At 39.1% G+C, this 15,650-nt stretch overlaps 3 protein-coding genes across 3 annotated transcripts in view; all 3 read right to left on the minus strand.

Moving 5' to 3' along the window:
- LOC306919690 (protocadherin beta-15-like) overlaps positions 1 to 15,147 on the minus strand; it is a gene marked incomplete at both ends in the record, with an annotated part of 333,762 nt that extends 318,615 nt beyond the window's left edge. The window contains 2 exons of the mRNA XM_079496244.1: positions 14,300 to 14,384; positions 15,131 to 15,147. Coding sequence (XP_079352370.1) covers positions 14,300 to 14,384; positions 15,131 to 15,147 — 102 coding nt within the window. The remainder of the gene's footprint in view (positions 1 to 14,299; positions 14,385 to 15,130) is intronic.
- Positions 5,312 to 7,693, minus strand: LOC306927030 (protocadherin alpha-8-like; the record flags this gene model as incomplete). The annotated part of the gene is made up of 1 exon (XM_079506610.1): positions 5,312 to 7,693. One exon carries the CDS (start codon positions 7,691 to 7,693, stop codon positions 5,312 to 5,314), a length of 2,382 nt encoding a protein of 793 aa, XP_079362736.1.
- LOC306927039 (protocadherin alpha-8-like) lies at positions 9,485 to 11,920 on the minus strand (the record flags this gene model as incomplete). Its single annotated transcript, XM_079506628.1, has 1 exon — positions 9,485 to 11,920. One exon carries the CDS (start codon positions 11,918 to 11,920, stop codon positions 9,485 to 9,487), a length of 2,436 nt encoding a protein of 811 aa, XP_079362754.1.
- Positions 15,148 to 15,650: the final 503 nt, after the last annotated feature.

The raw sequence follows: 15,650 nt of genomic DNA on the forward strand, positions 1-15,650 counted from the left end.
TTGCATCTTATGAGAGGTGGTGTTCTTCTGCTGCCTTTATGCGCGCGCATGCTGTTTCTTATCAGTGTGACGTCGTCTGATAAGGCGTCTATAACGCAATATGACATAGCTCTGTTTACACAATGTTGTAGCCTACCCCCTCCAACTGTATACTTTCCCCATTTGCAAACATTATAACATTATTGACACTTGCTTTGGCAATGTAAACGTATATGTTTTCTCATGCCACATACACATACATACATATATACATATACATATACATATACATATACATATACATATACATATACATACATATACATATACATATACATATACATATACATATACATATACATATACATATACATATACATATAAACGTGACAACTTCTAAATGAAGGTGCAGCCAACAAGTGCCTATATCTTACCTCTCCAGATGTATGTCGCCGGTCAGAGACCACGAGAGTATTCCCATTACTGCCAGGAACTATAGTGGAACCAATACTCATCCTGGGTCCAACTAACATGTATCGTCTGTCTCCAGATCTGTACTGAATACTGTGACACAGTGTCCCGTCGTAATTTGTCTCTTGCAAATATTTGGAGGAATAATCTGTAGATTTGGAGCACTGCATTACAATCAGGACAACGATACTAATCAGGAAAAGTGTTGAAACTGAACCCAAGGTAATAATGAGATAAAATGTCACATTGTTTTCCTCCTCGTCTTTTATTGCACCTTTAACATCAGAAGCTGCAAACGCCTCTTTGGGTTCCACTACTTTGACAATCACAGTAGCTGTTGCTGAGAGTGAAACGTTTCCATTGTCTTTTATCAGTATGACCAGTTTATGTTCAGCCTCGTCTGTCTCTGTGAATGAACGAAGTGTTCTTATCTGTCCTGTATAGCGGTCCAAAGCAAACAGACTGTGGTCAGTAACTTCCTGCAGTGAATATAATAACCAGCCGTTATATCCTATATCAGCATCATAGGCTCTCACTTTAGTAACCAAATGTCCTGGGTTCACATTACGAGGAATCTCCTCCACACCTTCAGCAGTACCGTTAGCACTGACTGGATACAAGATGACTGGAGCGTTGTCGTTCTGATCCAGAATGAACACGTTCACTGTGACATTACTACTTAGTGATGGAGTTCCAGAGTCTGTGGCAACAACTTGAAATTGAAAGGTTTTAAACGTTTCAAAGTCAAAACTTTTTAAAGCCAAAATGTCCCCATTTTCTGAATGTATGTTTAAAAATGAAGTCAATTTAGTATTGTCTGTCCCCTCCCTGGCAATATTGTATACAATCTTGGCATTGTCATTCTCGTCACGGTCAGAAGCCCTGACTGAAAATAATGAGGCACCTGGAGCATTGTTCTCAGTGATATAAAAAGTATAGGGGTTCATGGAAAACTCTGGGACATTATCATTTACATCTGATACAATAACGGTGACTGTCTTTTCAGATGATAATGACGGTTGACCAGCGTCTTTAGCGATTATAGTTATTTCATATTGAGACTGTTTTTCCCTATCCAGATGTGATTTGGTTATTAAAGAATACATATTATTTTTTAAAGATTGCGTTAAAGCAAATGGAACGTCCTCCCTAATGGAACAAATAACTTTTCCATTGAGGCCAGAGTCCAAATCACTGACACTAATCAGCGCAACTGTGGTTCCATGTCTGGCATTTTCAGATATTGCGTCGGAAAATGATGTCACTTCAATTTCAGGAGGATTGTCATTCATATCAACTATCTTTATGATTACACTTTTTTCAGTTGTTAGCGGAGCAAGGCCTTTATCTGAGGCTTGGATTTCAATGTCATATATGTCATTCTGTTCATAATCTATTACGTCTTTCACAATTATTTCGCCTGTTGATTGGTTAATTTCAAACAGCTTGAATAGTCTATTATTTACACTATTGCCAAACGAGTACACTACATCTCCATTTGGACCATCATCCAAATCAGTCGCATTGACTCGGATGGCAATTGTACCAACTGGAACATTCTCATTCAATAGCACAGAGTAACTATCTTTAGTAAACATGGGCGTGTTGTCATTTACATCAAGTACATATACTGTAATATTCATAGTACCCGATTTTGGAGGTTTTCCACCATCTAAGGCAGTTAGCACCAATGAGTGGCTCCCCATAGTCTCCCTGTCTAAAGCCTTTTGCAACACTAGTGTGGGAATCTTTCCATCTTTTCCCTTATCCTTCACTTCCAAACGGAAGTGGTCGTTGGTGCTCAGTCTATACTGTTGTACAGAGAACTGATCACCATCTGGGTCGCGTGCGGCTTGTAGTTGAAATCGTTTTCCTGGTAAAGCGGACTCCGGGATTACTAACAGTTTCTCTGTCTCTGGGAAAGTGGGAGAATAGTCGTTTATATCAAGCACTTCTACTTCCACGTAATGAATTTCTAAGGGGGTTTCAAGCACGGTTTTCAGACTGATCAAACATGCGCTGCTCCGCTCACATACCTCTTCTCTGTCTATCTTTCTGTTTACATATAAGATACCATCGTTCTGATTCACATGGAAAAGGGGATCCGTAGGGCCAGAAACAATGCGATACCTCCTTTCTTTCAGTGTGTTCTTATCCAAGCCCAAATCTTTTCCTATATTTCCAACGACTGTTCCTTCTTTAGCTTCCTCTGGTACCGAATATCGTATTTGCGCTGAGGCCACGCTGCACAAAAGAAGCAACGCAACCAAGAACACGAACCACCACCGTCGGCCACTCCATGCTGATGCCTCGCGTCCTATTTGTACCATGATGAAGCAAGAAAATAATTGTAATCCTCAAAAAGAACTAGCGGGTTTATACTTCAGCCAACATAAAGGTCAATATCCATTATCCCAATGTATATGCAAAACCATTGTTACAAATGCTGACGAATGATTTAGCCTACAAATGTTCCCGTGCATGTAAGCTACTAAAGACATTTAGGGGTGGAACCCAGATCCTATGATGAAGAGGTATTTCTGAATCATTTTCTACACAGTACACTGACACCATGCGATCTCACAACTCAGTGCAGGATAATTTATAGAAGGAAGTCAATGTTTGTCAACCTCGAATGATTAGAGGTTGATCATTTAGAGTCCAGTCAAATCTAATGATCTAAACACATAATTACATGAAATTCGTGAATCACCCCAACACATAGAAATGGTGACCAACCAACTGAAAAATAATAAAAATCACACCCGTGTGAACTGAGTGGTGTAATATAGCCTGTCTGACGTAATGAAATCATGTCTGACGTAATGAAATCACACCCGGGTGAACAGGGTGAACATAGCAACCATGCTCATTTTTTCTGCACAAACAAAGCCAGTTGTAGGACTCAATGAAATCACACCCGGGTGAACAGGGTGAACATAGCAACCATGCTATTTTTTTCTGCACAAACAAAGCCAGTTGTAGGAGTGGTTTACACCACTCAAAAAATCAATAGTAAGAAACATGAAAACGTTTGTCACATCGCTCCTTTTAAGAATGCAAATTCAGCACCATGGAGAGCGGCAGCTCCTTTTCGAGGAGTTACATTATACATTTGCAGGGGACAGTTAAAACAAAAGCTGTGAATTGTTGGTTGTTGACACATGTCAAATATGATGCTTAGCAGAGTCCATGCATATTTCTCTCCATGGTTGCTCAGGACATTATTGAATCTTGCATAAAAAAATCGCGTCAGATGATGATCCCGTGTCTGAGACGAGACTTTTGCATGATCTAAAAGTCTCAATATGGGAGACAAAATACAACCGCCCCAAGTGTATACGTTATATTGGATTAACATACTCTAACTAATACAGATTGAATGATTTAAAAAGTTATATTGATTGGAGGATTTAAAAATCACACCCGTGTGAAGTGAGGGGCGCTAATATATGAAAGTCGAACTCATGTCTATTAGGTGATGTGATGGTGATGTAAAACAAACGGTGCAAACACAAACATTAGCCCTTAACAATAAAGAGACAATATATGAAGTAAACGACACGTGTACATTTTCCCTACATTGTCAATGCGTTTACTAAACAAACTTTTAACTAAAGAGACAAACATTAAACCTGGGTATAGGAGGGGCTAGCGCCCCTCAAAAATAAGCAATCACAACCGTGTGGAGTGAGGGGCGCTCTGATCATACATCAGCCAATCAACATACATCAGCCAATCAAATGATCACATTCCGTGCTAAACACAAACACGTGCTCAAACACACTTACACCACAAAGCTGTGCATATAGGAGGGGCTAGCGCCCCTAAAAAAGGTTACACAGTGTTGCTTTAATGAAGAGAGTGAATTGGATTAGTCACCCAACTATGCACAACCAACCACCAAGGGCAACAAGTTCAATTTGCCTCAATGAAAGTGGGAACGTGATAAATGCATCAAGCAACGACTACATCAACCTTGACTTAACATGAGAGTTGATTTAATGACTGGTCATTTAATCCATGTAAGGATCTACAACATAGACCTATGAGCTCAGATTATGAGACAGTAATGGTCTATTATGTTTCCTTGTTTACATCAACAACTCACATTAAATATCATGCACCCATCAGGTAACGTTTTGCCAAAAATAATGCCATTCTACCATGCAATGGGTTTCAGCACCAAGGAAAGCAACCAAATAAATGACCCCCTATGTTTTTCCTTTAAATATAATTTTACTTAGGGGTGGGGGAAAATAGATACAGGGATATATCGTGATTTTAATGCCACAATATTAAAATCATATTGCCATGTTCAGAATCGATTTTTATGTATGTATGTATGTATGTATGTATGTATGTATGTATGTATGTATGTATGTATGTATGTATGTATGTATGTATGTATGTATGTATGTATGTATGTATGTATGTATGTATGTATGTATGTATGTATGTATGTATGTATGTATTTATTTATTTTATTTTTTCATGTCAGAAAAAACTGACGTTATCTGGCAGCATTGAAGTTTATGATTGATCCTTTCATGGTCTATATATGTTTAGAATTGCTTTAAAATGTTTGTTGTAGTATGATTAAACTTTTCATGGTCTATATTGTTTAGAATTGTTTTAAAATGTAATATAATAAAAGCAAAGTAACTTGGGAAAAAAATCGCAATGAATGGCAATATCGAATCGAATCGCAATATATTTAGGAATTGCAATATGAATCAAATCGGCACCGATATCCGATATAGGTATCGATATCGTATCAAACATGAACAATATTTTGCATTGATTACAGTTCACATCCCCCAAAAAAGGCAACTGACTAAGTATTGTGATTGATATTCAATCACTCAAAGATTCGTCTTACCTCTCCAGATGCACGACGCCTGTCAGGGACCACTAGAGTATTCCCATTGCTCCCTGGAACTATTGTAGACCCTATACTCATTCTGGGTCCAACTAACATGTACCGTCTGTCTCCGGATCTGTATTGGATGCTATGGCAAAGTGTCCCATCATAATTAGTCTCTTGCAAATACTTGGAGGAATATTCGGTGGGTTTGGAGCACTGCATTATAATGAGCATGATGATACTGATGATAAACAGTACTGAAACTGAGCCCAAAGTTATGATCAGATAAAAAGCCACATTGTTTTCCTCTTCATCCTTTGCTGCAGTTTTAACATCAGATGCAGCAAAGGCCTCTTTGGGTTCAACAGCTTTGACAATCACGGTAGCTGTTGCTGAGAGTGAAACGTTTCCATTGTCTTTTATCAGTATGACCAGTTTATGTTCAGCCTCGTCTGTCTCTGTGAATGAACGAAGTGTTCTTATCTGTCCTGTATAGCGGTCCAAGGCAAACAAACTGTGGTCAGTAACTTCCTGTAGTGAATATAATAACCAGCCATTATATCCTATATCAGCATCATAGGCTCTCACTTTAGTCACCAGATGCCCTGGGTTCACATTACGAGGAATCTCCTCCACACCTTCAGCAGTACCGTTAGCACTCACTGGATACAAGATGACTGGAGCGTTGTCGTTCTGATCCAGAATGAACACGTTCACTGTAACATTGCTGCTTAGTGATGGTGTTCCAGAGTCTGTGGCAACAACTTGAAATTTAAAGGTTTTAAACGTTTCAAAGTCAAAACTTTTTAAAGCCAAAATGTCCCCATTTTCCGAATTTATGTTTAAAAATGAAGTCAATTTATTATTGTCTGTCCCGTCCCTGGCAATATTGTATACAATCTTGGCATTGTCATTCTCGTCACGGTCAGAAGCCCTGACTGAAAATAATGAGGCACCTGGAGCATTGTTCTCAGTGATATAAAAAGTATAGGGGTTCATGGAAAACTCTGGGACATTATCATTTACATCTGATACAATAACGGTGACTGTCTTTTCAGATGATAATGACGGTTGACCAGCGTCCTTAGCGATTATAGTTATTTCATATTGAGATGTTATTTCCCTATCCAGATGTGATTTGGTGATTAAAGAATACATATTTTTTTTTAAAGATTGCGTTAAAGCAAATGGAACGTCCTCCCTAATGGAACAAATAACTTTTCCATTGAGGCCAGAATCCAAATCACTGACACTAATAAGAGCAACTGTGGTTCCATGTCTTGCATTTTCAGATATTGCGTCGGAAAATGATGTCACTTCAATCTCAGGAGGATTGTCATTCATATCAACTATCTTTATTATTACACTCTTTTCTGTTGTTAGCGGAGCGAGGCCTTTATCTGAAGCTTGGATTTCAATTACATATCTATCCTTTTGCTCATAATCTATCACGCCTTTCACAATTATTTCGCCTGTTGATTGGTTAATTTCAAACAGCTTGAATAGTCTATTATTTACGCTATTGCCAAATGAGTACACTACATCTCCATTTTGACCATCATCCAAATCAGTAGCATTGACTCGGGTGACAGTTGTACCAACTGGAACATTCTCATTCAATAGAACAGAGTAACTCTCTTTATTAAACATGGGCGTGTTGTCATTTACATCAAGTACATCTACTGTAATATTCATAGTACCCGATTTTGGAGGTTTCCCCCCATCTAAGGCAGTTAGCACCAATGAGTGGCTCCCCATAGTCTCCCTGTCTAAAGCCTTTTGCAACACTAGTGTGGGAATCTTTCCATCCTCTCCCCTATCCTTCACTTCCAAACGAAAGTGCTCGTTGTTGCTCAGTCTATACTGTTGTACTGAAAACTGATCACCATCTGGGTCGCGTGCGGCTTGTAGTTGAAATCGTTTTCCTGGTAAAGCGGACTCCGACATTTCTAACAGTTTCTCTGTCTCGGGGAAAGTGGGAGAATGGTCGTTTATATCAAGCACTTCCACTTCCACGTAATGGATTTCTAGGGGGGTTTCAAGCACGGTTTTCAGACTGATCAAACATGCGCTGCTCCGTTCACATACCTCTTCTCTGTCTATCTTTCTGTTTACATACAAGATACCATCGTTCTGATTCACATGGAAAAGGGGATCAGTAGAGCCAGAAACAATGCGATATCTCCTTTCTTTCAATGTGTTCTTATCCAAGCCCAAATCTTTTGCTATATTCCCAACGACTGTTCCTTCTTTACCTTCCTCTGGTACCGAATATCTTATTTGCGCTGAGGCCACGCTGCACAAAAGAAGCAAAGCAACCAGGAACGCGAACCACCACCGTCGGGCCGTCCATGCCTCGCGTCTTTTTTGTTCCATGATGAAGCAACTAAATATCTGTAATCCTCAAAAAGAACTATGACTGCAGCGGGTTACTTCAACCAACATATAAAGGTCAATATCCATTATCCCAACGTACGCAAAAACATTCTTAGGAATGCTGACGAATGATTAGCCTATACAATTGTTCCTGTGCATGTATACTAAAGCCATTGAGGGGTGAAAACCAGATCCTATGATGAAGAGGTCTTTCTGAAAAAATTTCTGCACGTACACTGACACCATGCGATCTCACAACTCAGTGCAGGATAATTTATAGAAGGATGTCAAAGTCTACCAATCGCTAATGATTAGAGGTTGACCATTAAATCCAATCTAATGATTTAAATACCAAATTACATGAACTTTGTTAATCACACCAACACATCGAAATGTTGGCCAACCAACTGACAAAACTGACAAAAACAAAAATAAATAAAAAATAAGATTTAAAAGCAATAATAAGAAACATGAAAACGTTTGCCAAATCGCTCCTTTTAAGAATGCAAGTTCAGCACCATGGAGAGTTGCAGCTCCTGTTTGAGATACATGACACATTTGCAGGCAACAGTTAAAGAAATTTAAATGCTGTAAATTATTGGTTCTTGACACATGTCAAATGTGATGCTTTGCAGAGTCCATGCATATTTCGCTCCATGCTTGCTCAGTGGCTAAATTGAACCTTGCATGACAAATCACACCCGTGTGAAGTGAGGGGCGCTGTTATGCATCATCTTACATCATCTCATTCCGGCCAATCACAATTTGCGTCCTCACTTCTGTCATCAATGTTTGTGTTTACACTGGCCTAATGTGCACAAACACTCAAAACTATAGTCATAGGAAACGGTAGCAAAACAATGTTTGTGTATACACAAAGCCTCAAAACTGGACATATGACATATGATAGGACTCAAAAATCGTGTCACCTCCTGCGTCTGAGACAAGACCTTTGACACAATCTGAAAGTCTCAATATGAGCAGGGAGTCAACATATAACCGCCCCAATTGTACAAGTTATATTGTATTAATATAGTCTAACATACAGATTGGAGGGGGGGAAATCACACTTGTGTGAAGTGAGGAGGGCTCTTACCATATAATCATACATCATCATATTCTGTTCTCTGCCAATAAAATCATCACATTCAATGTTAAAAGCTGTCCATAGGACCCCTCAAAAATAATAAAAAAATGTTTCATAATGCTGCTTTAATGAAGACAGTGAATTGATTCAATGGGGATTTGTCACAACCACCAACCACCAAGGGCAACAAGTTCAATTTGCCAAAATTAAAGTGGGAACGTGATAAATGCATCAAGCAACAACTACAATTGACTTAACATGAGAGTTGATTTAATGACTGGTCATTTAAGCCATCATGATGATCTAGATATTTAGGCCTATGAGCTCATATTATGAGACATAATGGTTTATTATGTGTCCTTGTTGTACATCATACTCACATTATATATCATACACCCTCACGGAAAGTTTGGCCAGATGCCACTGCAATGGGTTTCAGCACCAAGGAAAGCAACTAAAATAAATGGCCCCTTCTGTAAAGCCTACTGTACTTTTTATGTCTTGATGAATTACATACCTATAGGAATCGATCACAATGGAAACAAGACCTCAGGGATTTTTGTGTTATCCTTTTTGCATTATTGTATAACTGTACCTCTGCACTTTTATCTGTAAAATTATTCAATCAAAACTGAATACAGTTCATGTCAAACATGAACAATATTTTTGCATTGATTTACACTTCATACATGTAGTTCACAACTTCACATCCCCCCAAAAAGACAAGCTGACCAATAAGTATTATGATTGATTTTCAATTGCTCAAAGATTCTTCTTACCTCTCCAGATGCACGACGCCTGTCAGGGACCACTAGAGTATTCCCATTGCTCCCTGGAACTATTGTAGACCCTATACTCATTCTGGGTCCAACTAACATGTACCGTCTGTCTCCGGACCTGTATTGGATGCTATGGCAAAGTGTCCCATCATAATTAGTCTCTTGTAAATACTTGGAGGAATATTCTGTGGGTTTGGAACACTGCATTATAATGAGCATGGTGATACTGATGATAAAAAGTACTGAAACTGAACCCAAAGTTATGATCAGATAAAAAGCCACATTATTTTCCTCTTCATCTTTTGCTGCAGTTTTAACATCAGATGCAGCAAAGGCCTCTTTGGGTTCAACAGCTTTGACAATCACAGTAGCTGTTGCTGAGAGTGAAACGTTTCCATTGTCTTTTACCAGTATGACCAGTTTATGTTCAGCCTCGTCTGTCTCTGTGAATGAGCGAAGTGTTCTTATCTGTCCTGTATAGCGGTCCAAAGCAAACAGACTGTGGTCAGTAACTTCCTGTAATGAATATAATAACCAGCCATTATATCCTATATCAGCATCATAGGCTCTCACTTTAGTAACCAAATGTCCTGCGTTGACATTACGAGGAATCTCCTCCACACCTTCAGCAGTACCGTTAGCACTGACTGGATACAAGATGACTGGAGCGTTGTCGTTCTGATCCAGAATGAACACGTTCACTGTAACATTACTACTTAGTGATGGAGTTCCAGAGTCTGTGGCAACAACTTGAAATTGAAAGGTTTTAAACGTTTCAAAGTCAAAACTTTTTAAAGCCAAAATGTCCCCATTTTCCGAATTTATGTTTAAAAATGAAGTCAATTTATTATTGTCTGTCCCTTCCCTGGCAATATTGTATACAATCTTGGCATTGTCATTCTCGTCACGGTCAGAAGCCCTGACTGAAAATAATGAGGCACCTGGAGCATTGCTCTCAGTGATATAAAAAGTATAGGGGTTCATGGAAAACTCTGGGATGTTATCATTTACATCTGATACAATAACGGTGACTGTCTTTTCAGATGATAATGACGGTTGACCAGCGTCCTTAGCGATTATAGTTATGTGATATTGAGACTGTTTTTCCCTATCCAGGGGTGATTTTGTTGTTAAAGAATACATATTATTTTTTAAAGATTGCGTTAAAGCAAATGGAACGTCCTCCCTAATGGAACAAATAACTTTTCCATTGAGGCCAGAATCCAAATCACTGACACTAATCAGGGCAACTGTGGTTCCATGTCTGGCATTTTCAGATATTGCATCGGAAAATGATGTCACTTCGATTTCTGGTGGATTATCATTCATATCAACTATCTTTATAATTACACTTTTTTCAGTTGTTAGCGGAGCAAGGCCTTTATCTGAGGCTTGGATTTCAATATCATACCTATCCTTCTGTTCATAATCTATTACGTCTTTCACAATTATTTCGCCTGTTGATTGGTTAATTTCAAACAGCTTGAATAGTCTATTATTTACACTATTGCCAAATGAGTACACTACATCTCCATTTGGACCATCATCCAAATCAGTCGCATTGACTCGGATGACAATTGTACCAACTGGAACATTCTCATTCAATAGCACAGAGTAACTATCTTTAGTAAACACTGGCGTGTTGTCATTTACATCAAGTACATCTACTGTAATATTCATAGTACCAGATTTTGGAGGTTTCCCCCCATCTAAGGCAGTTAGCACTAATGCGTGGCTTCCCATAGCCTCCCTGTCTAAAGCCTTTTGCAACACTAGTATGGGGACTTTTCCATCTTCTCCTTTATCCTTCACTTCCAAACGAAAGTGCTCGTTGTGGCTGAGTCGATACTGTCGTACTGAAAACTGGTCACCATCTGGGTCGCGTGCGGCTTGTAGTTGAAATCGTTTTCCTGGTAAAGCGGACTCAAACAATTCTAACAGTTTCTCTGTCTCGGGGAAAGTGGGAGAATGGTCGTTTATATCAAGCACTTCTACTTCCACGTAATGGATTTCTAAAGGGGTTTCAAGTACGGTTTTCAGACTGATCAAACATGCGCTGCTCCGCTCACATACCTCTTCTCTGTCTATCTTTCTGTTTACATATAAGATACCATCGTTCTGATTCACATGGAAAGGGGGATCAGTAGAGCCAGAAACAATGCGATACCTCCTTTCTTTCAGTGTGTTCTTATCCAAGCCCAAATCTTTTGCTATATTTCCTACGACTGTTCCTTCTTTAGCTTCCTCTGGTACCGAATATCTGATTTGCGCTGAGGCCGCGCTGCACAAAAGAAGCAAAGCAACCAGGGACGCGAACCACCACCGTCGGCCACTCCATGCCTCGCGTCCTTTTTGTACCATGATGAAGCAAGAAAACACTTGTAATCCTCAAAAAGAAATAGCGGGTGCTGCGGGTTTATTCTTCAGCCAACATAAAGGTATCCCAACGTATATGCAAAAACATTGTTTGACGAATGATTACCCTCATGTTCCCGTGCATGTATACAGGCTACTAAAGCCATTTCGGGGTGGAACCAAGATCCTATGATGAAGAAGTCTTTCTGAATCATTTTCTGCACAGTACACTGACACCATGCGATCTCACAACTCAGTGCAGGATAATTTATTTTTCTAATTATTAGAGGTTGATCATTTAGAGTCCAGTCCAATATCTAAAGTCAGAATCACATGAAAATCGTTAATAACCCCAACACATTGAAATGCTGACCAACCAACTGAAGAAAAATAATAATAATACAAAAAACAAGATTTAAAAGCAATAGTAAGAAACATGAAAACGTTTGTCACAGTCTCCTTTTAAGAATGCAAATTCAGCACCATGGAGAGCGGCAGCTCCTGTTCCAGGAGTTAAATTATACATTTGCAGGGGTCAGTTAAAGCAAATACAAAGCTGTGAATAATATTGTTGGTTGTTGACACATGTCAAATGTGATGCTTAGCAGAGTCCATGCATATTTCGCTCCATGCTTGCTCAGGGGATAAATTTAATCTTGCATAAAAATCGTGACAGATCCTGTGTCCTGACATGATCTAAAAGTCTCACTAGAGAGCAGGGAGACAAAATACAACCACCCCAATTGTATATTTAATATTGTATTAACATACTCTAACATACAGATTGGAGGATTGATTAAAAAAATTACAAAGATTGGAGGATTTCAAAATAAACACACTCGTGTGGAGTGAGGGGCGCTCTGATCATCATACGTCATCATCAGCCAATCAAATGATCACACTCCGTGCTACAAACACAAGCGCGTGCTACAAACACGTACTCAAACACACTATACACACAAAGCTTTGCATATAGGACGGGCTAGCGTCCCTCAAAAAAGGTTGCATAGTGCTGCTTCAATGAAGATAGTGAATTGATATTCAATGAGGATTTGTCACCCAACTATGAACCACCAACCACCAATGGCAACAAGTTCAATTTGCCTAAATTCAAGTCTGAAAGTGATAAATGTATCAAGCAACACTACATCAAGCTTGACTTAACATGAGTGTTGATTTAATGACTGGTCATTTAATCCATCATGAGGATCTACAAAATAGACCTATGAGCTCAGATTATGAGACAGTAAAGTTCTATGATGTTTCCTTGTTGTACATCAACAACTCATATTAAATATCATGCACCCATCAGGTATAACGTTTTGCCGGCATAATGCCATTTTAACATGCAAATAGGTTTCAGCACCAAGGAAAGCAACCAAATAAATCATCCCCTCTGTTTTTCCTTTAAATATACTTTTACTGCTCCTATAGTATGATTTATTGTATAGCATTGCATGTCTTTATGACAGGACCACTATGGAAACAAGACATCAAGGCTTTTTGTGTTATCATTTAAGCATTATTGTATAACTGTACCTCTTGCTAAATTGATTAAATTATCCAATCAAAAATGAATACAGTCCATGTCAAACGTGAACAGTATTTTTGCATTGATTACATGTAGTTCACATCCCGCCAAAAAGACAAGCTGCCTATACTAAGTATGATTGATATTCTTACCTCTCCAGATGCACGACGCCTGTCTGGGACCACTAGAGTATTCCCATTGCTCCCTGGAACTATTGTAGACCCTATACTCATTCTGGGTCCAACTAACATGTACCGCCTGTCTCCGGACCTGTATTGGATGCTATGGCAAAGTGTCCCATCATAATTAGTCTCTTGCAAATGCTTGGAGGAATAGGCTGTAGGTTTGGAACACTGCATTATAATGAGCATGATGATACTGATGATAAACAGAACTGAAACTGAGCCCAAAGTTATGATCAGATAAAAAGCCACATTGTTTTCCTCTTCATCTTTTGCTGCAGATTTAACATCAGAAGCTGCAAACGCCTCTTTGGGTTCAACAGCTTTGACAAGCACAGTAGCTGTTGCTGAGAGTGAAACGTTTCCATTGTCTTTTACCAGTATGACCAGTTTATGTTCAGCCTCGTCTGTCTCTGTGAATGAACGAAGTGTTCTTATCTGTCCTGTATAGCGGTCCAAAGCAAACAGACTGTGGTCAGTAACTTCCTGCAGTGAATATAATAACCAACCATTATATCCTATATCAGCATCATAGGCTCTCACTTTAGCCACCAAATGTCCTGGGTTCACATTACGAGGAATCTCCTCCACACCTTCAGCAGTACCGTTAGCACTGACAGGATACAAGATGGCTGGAGTGTTGTCGTTCTGATCCAGAATGAACACGTTCACAGTGACATTACTACTTAGTGGTGGAGTTCCAGAGTCTGTGGCAACAACTTGAAATTGAAAGGTTTTCAACGTTTCAAAGTCAAAACTTTTTAAAGCCAATATGTTCCCATTTTCCGAATTTATATTTAACAATGAAGTTAATTTATTATTGTCTCTCCCGTCCCTAACAATATTGTATGAAATTCGAGCATTTTCATTCTCATCGTGGTCAGCAGCCCTGACTGAAAATAATGAAGCACCTGGAGCATTGTTCTCAGTGATATAAAAAGTATAGGGGTTCATGGAAAACACTGGGACATTGTCATTTACATCTGACACAATAACGGTGACTGTCTTTTCAGATGATAATGACGGCTGGCCAGCGTCCTTGGCGATAATAGTTATGTCATATTGGGATTGTTTTTCCCTATCCAGAGGTGATTTGGTTATTAAAGAATACATATTATCTTTTAAAGATTGCGATAAAGCAAATGGAAGGTCCTCCAGTATAGAACAAATTACTTTCCCATTGAGGCCAGAATCCAAATCACTAACACTAATAAGAGCAACTGTGGTTCCATGTCTGGAATCTTCAGATATTGCGTCGGAAAATGATGTCACTTCAATTTCAGGAGGATTGTCATTCATATCAACTATCTTTATGATTACACTCTTTTCTGTAGTTAGTGGAGCGAGGCCTTTATCTGAGGCTTGGATTTCAATGTCATATCTGTCCTTCTGTTCATAATCTATTAGTTCCTTCACAATTATTTCCCCCGTTGATTGGTTAATTTCAAACAGTTTAAATAGTCTATTATTTAGGCCTACGCTATTTCCAAATGAATAAACTACCTCTCCGTTTGGACCATCATCCAAATCAGTAGCATTGACTTGTATGACAGTTGTACCAACTGGAACATTCTCATTCAATAGCACAGAGTAAACATCTTTAGTAAATATGGGCGTGTTGTCGTTTATATCAAGTACATCCACTCTGATATTCATTTTACCCGATTTTGGAGGTTTCCCCCCATCTAAGGCAGTTAGCACCAATGCGTGGCTCCCCATAGCCTCCCTGTCTAAAGCCTTTTGCAACACTAGGATCGGAATTTTCCCATATTCTCCCTTATCCTTCACTTCCAAACGGAAGTGGTCGTTGTTGCTCAGTTTATACTGTTGTATGTCAAACTGATCACCGTCTGGGTCGCGGGCGGCTTGAACTTGAAATCGTGCTCCTGGTAAAGCAGATTCCGAAATTTCTAACAGTTTCTCTGTCTCGGGGAAAGTGGGAGAATGATCATTTATATCCACAACTTCGACTTCCACGTAATGGATTTCTAAGGGGGTTTCAAGTACGGTTTTCAGACTGATC

This window comes from Electrona antarctica (genome assembly GCF_951216825.1).
Source record: "Electrona antarctica genome assembly, chromosome: 1".
NCBI classification, from domain to species: Eukaryota; Metazoa; Chordata; class Actinopteri; order Myctophiformes; family Myctophidae; genus Electrona; species Electrona antarctica.